The sequence below is a fragment of the Oreochromis niloticus genome, linkage group LG6 (assembly GCF_001858045.2).
Source record: "Oreochromis niloticus isolate F11D_XX linkage group LG6, O_niloticus_UMD_NMBU, whole genome shotgun sequence".
NCBI classification, from domain to species: domain Eukaryota; kingdom Metazoa; phylum Chordata; class Actinopteri; order Cichliformes; family Cichlidae; genus Oreochromis; species Oreochromis niloticus.
The window spans coordinates 7,510,396-7,519,841 of NC_031971.2; the positions used below are offsets into that span (position 1 = coordinate 7,510,396).

At 38.4% G+C, this 9,446-nt stretch overlaps 1 protein-coding gene across 1 annotated transcript in view; it reads left to right on the plus strand.

The window, feature by feature from the left end:
- Nucleotides 1–9,191, plus strand: part of mfng (MFNG O-fucosylpeptide 3-beta-N-acetylglucosaminyltransferase) — a 29,494-nt gene extending 20,303 nt beyond the window's left edge. Inside the window, exons 5-8 of the mRNA XM_003456567.5 lie at nucleotides 1,660–1,745; nucleotides 3,847–4,012; nucleotides 4,091–4,176; nucleotides 8,038–9,191. Coding sequence (XP_003456615.1) covers nucleotides 1,660–1,745; nucleotides 3,847–4,012; nucleotides 4,091–4,176; nucleotides 8,038–8,089 — 390 coding nt within the window. The 3' untranslated portion in view covers nucleotides 8,090–9,191. The remainder of the gene's footprint in view (nucleotides 1–1,659; nucleotides 1,746–3,846; nucleotides 4,013–4,090; nucleotides 4,177–8,037) is intronic.
- Nucleotides 9,192–9,446: the final 255 nt, after the last annotated feature.

Here is a 9,446-nt window from a genome sequence, read left to right on the forward strand (position 1 = left end):
TGAAATGGGAAGGATAATGATCGGAGGAAGGAGGAAAAGAAAGGAATGGAGTGGGAAGGAATGGGAAGTAAAAAGGAAAAGGAAGAGATAAAAAACAGGAATGGTAAAAAGGAAGAGAAGTTTATTTGAAGAGATGTACAGGAAAGGATCTGCCTTTTTAAAGAAAATGGGAAGGAAATATAGAAGTATGTGAAAGAATGAAAAGGGATGACATGAATTACTACTCACAAAATAGAAAGAGAAAAAAGAGAAAAAGAGGAAATTAAAGTAAAGTAAAGGAAGAAAGGACAAGTACATTTTTCACAGGTTAAATTTTACAAGAAAATTAGTGAACAGGAGGTAAAAAGAGAAGAATGAAGAACAGAAAGGGAAAGAAATCTTGCAAGCTCCCAATTAGTTGTGCAATTACAGCTCGCTCTATGAGTTAAATTTTTTTCCTGCCTGCTGTGACAAACAGGAAAACAAGGCAGCACATTTACACCGGTAAAATATCAACTGAGCAATTTAAGCAACAGGAGAAGGAAAAACACAATAGTTGCTTGAGAAATGGCTCAAAGTTAGAAGATAAAGATGTACTATTCATAACAGACTGGAAACCAGAGCAGTGAATACGCGCCTGAAAGAGAAACTGTGAACACTTTGGTTCAGTCATAGAGGCCCTTTTCCTCTTCTGATTTCCTCTGATATAGCTGAGATATTGTGTGTCTGTGAAATGGTGGCAAATATTTATAACATTCAATGTGAGCTTGTGTTGTATTTTTTTGTGTTTTTTCTGCTTTAAGGATTTGTTCTGTATTCCCAGGTGTGTATGTCTGTTGGTGTGAGTTGCTATATGTGTGTAACAAAAGTAAACACAATTTAAGAGAGTTAATACAACGAAAGCTTTTAAAGGCTTTAGCTCTTTATTGGGACATGAATGATATTTGGTAGCTTAAATGGACATGAAAATTGTATGTGTTTTTTTCCCTATAGTCTTTGTATACACACTGTTTAGAAAAATATGTACCCCAAGCAGTGAGTGTTGATCTTGATTTTTAACATGAAAATGAAAAAAAAATTGAAAAAAGTCACACAAGTAAAAAAAAAAAAAGTTCTGCAACATAACAATAACACTCAAATAACACTCGATAACAACGACTGCCATATAAAGGGTTAAGTCGGTAAATAGCTCTCTGCGTCAAAGACAGCGTTCTGTTTCTTTGCATAACTATAATGAAAATGCATCTGTATATTTTTAAGTAGTTCATTCAAAGCAGAGAAAATGTGTTTTAAACAGCTTTTTGAGGGAACAGCATCTACTGTGAGTCTGAAGCGGCTAAAACGAGTTTTTCCTTGGAAACATTTGAGTGACATTTCACAGCCAGAGTTGCACCCTCTGCAGAGCACTAATATTTCACATAGTACTTTACAATGGTTAATAACCACATTTTACCACAGCAGGAATAGTGCAGCGCTTCAGTGACCGTTCTGTCTACTGTACTGTCACAACATGTTGCAGCAAAAGTCGAGCTGGAGTTTTTGCTTCCTTTATGGTTAGAAACTGTGGTATATCTCCATTGGAACCGCATTTTTTCTCATACGACACCCAGTGCAGTCTTTATTAGTTTGTGATTGTTTTTATACTGTATCTCTTAATAATTTCTGTGTGTTGTCTATCAGAGGGAGGTGCGGTTCTGGTTTGCAACAGGTGGAGCAGGCTTCTGCCTGAGCCGAAGACTGGCAGAGAAGATGGCTCCGTGGGCCAGGTATTTACAATTTGTGTGTGTGCGTGTGTGCTTTATAGGGACGATCATGATAAGACAGTGAGGAAAAAAAACACAGGCACACAGACATTTGCATCTATTTAATGCTAATATGAATTCAAACCAAACATGTTTGGGGCTTTTACTCATTATAGCATTTTTTTCACTGGTTTTAAACATATGTTTGTAAAAATGGCTTCTTGTTTAATAAGTGTGCAGATTTTCTAGTTTTAGACGACCTCCTGTTCTGTACATTGTTGTAGGTAACTTGCATTAATGCTCAATGATATAAACTGGTTTTAACATATCTCATCAGTTTTAATAGAAAAAGCCCAGAATGTTAAACTAATTAAATCATAAATGCTTACACAAGTAAACCTCTGGTTTGAAAAAGCAAAGCCGATTCTAAAATGCCTTAAATGTGCACTCTTTTTAATGGTCAGCAGGGGGCGACTTCTCTGGTTGCACGTCCCTTTATAGACAAATATAGAAAAATGACCTCACCTGCCAAGAGACAATCAATTTAGAGCAGGGTCACACATTAACAGATGATGTTCAGTAACTGACAGACTCCGATGTAAGACTGTAAACGTCGTGATCTGTAGCATTCTTGCATTAAGATAAATTACATCCCTTCAAGAGACAGAACAACTGGAAATGACAAAGGTTTATTTCTATACTCTCAGACTGGTGGTGTCAACAGGTCAACAGTACCAGCACAATTTTACTATGATTTGTTTAGTAAAAAAAAAAAAAAAGGATTTGCAGATCTCATGTGGGAATCTTATATGTGTGTATCTGTAATCTATATCTCACATATTGTGATGCAGCTGTGGTTATGTTTTAGAGCACAGCTCAGACAAGCTCATAAAAACTGTATGCACTGTCCATGGTTCTAAATGTTTCATTGGAGTATAATGAAAATTTATTGGAGAAAACATTGTTTTTGAAGTTTATTAATGGAAATGCATTGATCAGAATCAAAGCCATCAGCACCTTCATCAAATCACGTCAAAACATTAAAATGAAAAAAATAAATAAATTAAAATGCACTTCCTTTGCCTGATGTCCATCTAAGGCCTGATTATTTTCAGCATAACCTCCAAAGCCAACTTCATTGCTCCGTTTGCTCTGTTCTTGTGTCATTTTGCTTTGTACACCATGGGGTAGACTGACATTCCTACACGCGCTCTTAAATCTCTGCATTGCCTCATCGGTTCGCTTAATGCTGTCAAATCTCCAAAAGTTGATTCTGTTCATCTGGACGCAGCGTTTTCAGTGGGAGAAACATTTTGTCACTCATCCAAGTGACTTCTTCAGTCTCAGCTGACTGCAGGTTTCTCCAATCTTATAAACAGTACATTTGCATAGTGACTGAAACCAGCCTACTGAAGGAACAATGGGCTGGGATTAAGGAACTGACCTCACAGCCCATTGTTCCTGAACAGAATCAACTTTTGGAGATTTACTTACCTGGATGATTGAGCATGCATCAAGACGTTTTAAATGCTGTCAAATCAAACACAAAACATAAGAGATACTTTTTCAGTGCTACATCAGCAGAGTTAGAGTAAATTGCACGTTGCAAATGTTAATAAATCAGTTTGCGATCTTAATAAATCTCCTCTTACTTTTTACTGCTCCAAATACCAACAGGACTGGTTTTCCACCAAAATGGTAAATGGCTAAATAAAATTATTTATTGCTGTGTTTATGGTCTCAGTGGCTAATTTGATTACAACAATTACAACATGATATTCATTCTGTAAATTATCTAGTAGCAATTGGTTAATCTTTTGACTGACAAATTGGTGCTGTATCACTGTTTTGTCTTTTTGGTTTCTCAGTCTGTCTCTGAAACTTTGTATTTATACTTCTCTCAAAGAGCTGGAACTAATAGCTGCCCAGGGCTACAGGTAGAGCTAGAGAACCAATCAAAGAAATAGTTCTTTGGAAAAGGTCAGCAGTAAAATATGCACAGTAAACAGTCAATGTGCCCAACCACATGTTTTCAGATAAAAGTTGGACAGTAAATGTGGATGTATTGTACACTCTGTTATGTGAGAATATATTGAGAAAGGCTCTTTTTCCCTGTGTATGTCAGTGGCTCCCAGTTCGTGAGAACCTCAGCTAAGATCCGTCTTCCTGATGACTGCACCGTGGGCTTTATTGTGGAGAAGCGACTGGGAATCTCCATGGTCCACTGTCCTTTATTCCACTCACACCTGGAAAACCTGCTGCTCATCAGCCAGAGAAGCATACCACAGCAGGTAGTAGCAGGCGGTTTTATACACAGGTGTCCAAGCAAATGCACTTCTTCCTACTCTCATGTGTTTTCTCCTCTGCAGGTGACACTGAGCTATGGGATATTCGAGAATAAGATGAACAGCATCGAGGTAAAAGGGAGCTTCTCGAAGGAGGACGATCCCTCCAGGTTTGTTTCTCACAACATTCATTTGTAAATGAGGGGTACTGAGAAACGTGTCCTTGCTGACATCAGTGTGTTTAGTGTTCCACTGGCTCCTTTTTGCACAAAAATGACATAACATTAAAAAAACATATGTCGCTTTTAATAACTAATGGATCAAACTCTAATTACAGTAGGATTTTAATGCTACACGGGGCTTGGTTTTAAAGGCTTATTGGATGCCAAAACCACTACACGACAGGTTATAATACTCACATAGTCTAAAAGTGCAACTGCGATACAGATTATGACCAAAAAATGAGCATAAAAATCCAGGTCCAGGCACTGGAGGTAGAGTGGAACATTTAAGAAAAGCTCTGTATCTTTGTGTGCTTGTGCTTTTTTCTCAGCGTGAAGACAGTGTCTCTAAGCATTTTGTTACTTTTTCAAAGTACCTGAGTTCTCTTCTTCCATTTTTTGGTCGCATTTTTTTTTTCCATATTTAGTAGAAGTAATTTTTAATTACGCAAAGCAATTAAGAATATATGTGTGGCCAGTTTAGCAGGGTTGTGTCACAGTAATGTTAAGGTTTGTTTTGCAGCACAATGCCTCACTCCTTGAGCAGAGCATTTCATTTTAACCTCTGTTTTGTTGCTCGACTGTCCTATGAATGCCAAGTAGGTGTTTTACAAACAGCGCTCCCCTCAGAGTCTGCAAAAGTTACTACACCCCACAATATGACCCTACTGATGTGTGAAAACAGCATAAAACATGAGCGTTACTAAGACCATTCAACAGATGAATGCTGTATGATTATGCAGTGTAGTGCTGCATAATGACTAGCAGCTTCTCCCCTTGCATTCTTTTTGCTCTGGGACTCACTAAAAGTCCACACCCCGTTGATCTAAGGCAGGGATGTCAAACTCATTTGACATCAGAGACAGCCCACTATGATCTTTCTGTCAGTGTAAAGAAGTTTAACTGCACATTTAATCCCTGAGATATCTTAATACAAGAAGAAGTGCAATTTCAGCAGTATGTCTCAGTGTTTCCTACACGATAAAGAAATGCAGCTGCAGTAAATGAAAGAAAATGTATGCCCGCCTTCACATTTTCCAAAGCTGTCCAGTGGGCTGGATTAGAGTCTTTGCTGGGCTGATTCTGTCCCCCCTGGTCTTGTGTTTGACACCCCTGATCTAAGGTATCTAAGATATCAGGGTTCTAGTAGTCTTGCATCTCATGACACCTCCATTTGAAGATTTAAAAATGGGGGGGGGCTTAAGGTTCAGTATCTTGCCCAAGGAGGCAACCAGGGATCAACGTGTCAGCCTTCTGCTTAGTAAATGACCCGTTCTATGTCCTGAGTCACTGGATGCGTCGCTTATTCAGACACATGGGAACAGGTTAAACAGAAGCAGATGGAGGTTCGACACGAAGGTCACAAAAGAATCACAGGTCAAGGACACGTGTTTTGAATTATGGTTCCCAGGGACAACTACAAACCCTGTGGTCCAGCAATGTTTTGTTACAGAAAGAGCAGATTTATAAGTAAAAGTGACTCTAATCTAAAAGCACAGGAGCACTGTTATCATGGAAGACTCGACTCTGTGCTGCAGTTGCCTTAAAATCTGACTGAAGTGTATCAAAGCAGTAATAGGCCTCATTTTGGCCTGATGGAGATATCAAGTAGAGGGTCAAAGAATCATGAAAAGCTCCAGGATTTAGGACATCAAATGCACATAACAAATGACACGTCATTTTAGCCTTCAGTATATTATTTACTTTATCATACCGAAATGTCAAGGGGAGACATAATGTCTGTCTACAAAATACTCACAATTAAATATACAAAGAAATATCAATATCTATTGTGCATGAGGGACCATATCCTGTTTCTTTTCTGACTGAGAGAGTTACTGAGAATAGAAAATGACTTTCTCCACAGCAAAACCCCCCAAACAATTAATAAAATAAGATAAATAAATAAAAAATACTATGTTTTATAATTATAATAATTTTAGGCTTATGCATTTATTGTGCGTCTTCAGTGATAGAGCTCTTGTTTACCTAAAGGCATTTGCTGTCGAAATATCCAGCTCTCACTTTTCTGAGTTTTCAGTTTTATCTCTCATGATCTTACGTTAAGGCATGACAACCCTCTGGCTCCAGTTGATCTTGTTCTATCTTCACTCCCAGATAAAAGCAATTTGATGTAACATAATGGAACAACAGATGTGTTTGTCTTTTCCGGTTTCCTTCATCCTCAGCTGTAAGAACATATCACCACAAATGCTTCACAGTGGCATTTCCATTTGCTCCCATCCTCTGGTTTAGTGCACAGTTGTGTTCGCCCTCCCTTCGGCCTGAGAGGAGTAGGTCACAGGTCCATCTGTCTGTACAAAGGCTTGAACTGTATATAATCTAAAAATGGTGTTTTTCCTGCCAACTGTTAACAGACAAACTATTGGCTCATTCACACAAGTTTGAACTTGTATGTTAGGTAATTTATATATTATATATATATATATATATATATATATATATATAATGTCAATATATTATGGACATCTTTCCTTGGAACTATGACAAATTTGTGTGTTTTTGCATTTGGCAACCATCAGCAATTAGTTGCACTGACCAACCGGTCCATGAGAAGTTGAGGGTGTTCCAACTTCTTGTTGCCCAAAAAGCCCACAACCTCTTAGCCACCCCTATTTTAAAGTGCATGGTGATTGCACAGGTTACCTGTCTTCAAACGATCGTGGTCAAACTCTGATCGAGTGCACTCACTCTCAGACAGGTGTGCAATGAATTGCCATCTAATAGATAAATGCAGTCTGCAACGTGGCTCTTTGCAATGGGGCCTCAATTCTGCTGGTTACCATCTGGCTTTATTTTGTTTATTGGTTATTTATTTAGCTTATATTCCGATATAAAAGCAGGGTTGCTGATCTCCTAAGTCATTTTGCAGTTAACTCACTTCTCTCTGTGTTGGAATTTCTTTTGTTTCAAATCTTTGAGGTTCAGGCTGCACTCTGAATATAAGCAGCTAATGCAATTTTCTGTTTAATATGAACTTCTTTGTATGTACAGGGCAGCAGATCTGCAGGTCTTGCTGATTTGTATTATCACAAACAGATTGCAAGTAATTTCCAACTTGACCATATTCAGTTGCAGACTGATAGCAAACTGACTCTTATTTCTGTTTTATCGCTGTCCTGACACACCAGAATTGTTCGGCAGACTTGGTCCCTGCTTCGGAGCAACCATTTTAAAGACAACAAGATTGCAGGGGGATTGCAAACAGTCACAATAATTTTGGTCCTGCTGTCCAGCTGTGGTCTCCAAACCCTGTTTTCCCTTGTGCGACTCTAGCACAAAGGGGCCAGAACATAATCTCTTTTCTGGAACTAAAAATGTATAAATAATAGGAAAACATGAAATTATTAATGGATAATTGCATGAGATATTCATCAGATGCCCTCTAGTTGACATTCTGCAGTTGCTGTTGGAGGAAAGTACAAAGCCACAGATAAGTGTTTACACATGCAAATCAACAGATGACCCAGCGCACCGTGCATACTATAAGTGCCCAGTTTTCACTTTTATAACATTAATGAGCAGCACTGTAGATTTAACTCTGTCAAGTGGGGCTGACTTTCATGAGGCTGATTTTTCTTAAAAGCTTTTATATACATCTTAGGCAGAATACAGTTTTGACTTTCAATAAGGAACTTTATGTTAGTGTAATATTTATTTATTTATTCCAATTCGTATCACCCAGTCCTTTGGAGAAAAAGACTTTTTCCCACCATCATTAACAATAGCTGTTAATCACTTTCAGAATTACACCTCTGAGTTATTAATCACGACTTCTGCGTTCTGCAGGTTTAAGACTGTCCACTGCATCCTGTATCCCCTCACCAGCTGGTGTCCATGAGTACCCCCTAAAGACGACAACATCCAAACACCTGAGACAAAGCTGGTATCCAGGTGGATGTAGTATTTTACCTTTACCTGCAGAAAAATGGACCGATTCATTTTGATGGAGCAATTCTGGAAGCAGAAGGAATAACGGTGAATCGGACTTAGCTGTGTTCCACAACGGCTCGCCTTCCAGTGATCAACACAGACTGTAAAAGAGGGATCTAGACATCATCTGTTTTTGGACTCCCATTCCAAAGCCATGATTTAATGTTTGGCCATTGCTGTGTTCGTCTTTTATAGTCAGAAGAGAAGAGGGTGAAACTCAGAAATTAGACGCTAATGTAGCAAGCTTAGTTAGCAAGGCTGGTCCACTGAGTCTATAGCTGAGCTGCATAGACACGGATACTGGTTATCTAGTGTTAAGTAACATACAGATGAAATACTAAATTTTCCCTCAGCAAAAATGTCCTGGATTTATTGAACCACAAAGCATCTTATATGTAAGGTAACTGCAATTAAAATGCTACAAGAGGCACTATTGCCACAAATACAGGTGAAGGGTCATCGAATCAAATTAGCTGATGTGAAGTCTTGGAGACAGCTAGTTGCATAGCTGTCAGTTATTAATGAGTGGATGCTCCTGATAGGACAAATGTTAAGCCTTAAAAAATTTAAAATGATGCGCTAGATAAAAATTCCACTGCAAAGCAGTTGTTATACATGGGAAAAGTAACTCTAGGCACAAAAACTTTCCTTGTTCAAGGCTGTAAACCTGTTTATTTGTGGTATTTTAACATGCACGATTTATGGGGACGGTATTTTTTCGAGCCAGTTTTTCAGCTTCTTTTTGCACAGCGCAGTGGTTTCATTTTCAGATGTCATCTGGTGTCAGCACCAGCTGTTATGCACTCAAAACTTTGGCTTTAGAAAAATGTATGAAATACAAAATGTATTTTTCTACTTTAAATCTGTGTAAAATGTTCAAATGAAATTGTTACATGAAATGAAATGAATTTTCTGTGACAAATGAGCACTTAAGATGATTTTGGCTGTTGTGTGTGCTGAGATCTTTTGCTGGCAAGTGGGAAAAATTAAAATGTTTTAGACTCACTGTGCACAGTTGAAATTGTGTTTACCTGTTTTTCTAATTTCTTTGTTATCACTGGAGGTTAATAATGATTAAAATGACAAACTTTACCTGGAAGACCTAAACTAACCTCAGGCGCTGCTGATGCTCTGTGCCTTCAATGTCATGAAGGAGACTCTGTCCTTGTTCCTGTGAAGTCTGCATAGAACGAACCATCTTGACCCACATCTTCCTACTCTCACTTCTCCCATTTTCCCCCCACCCCTCCATCTGTCCCTTCCCT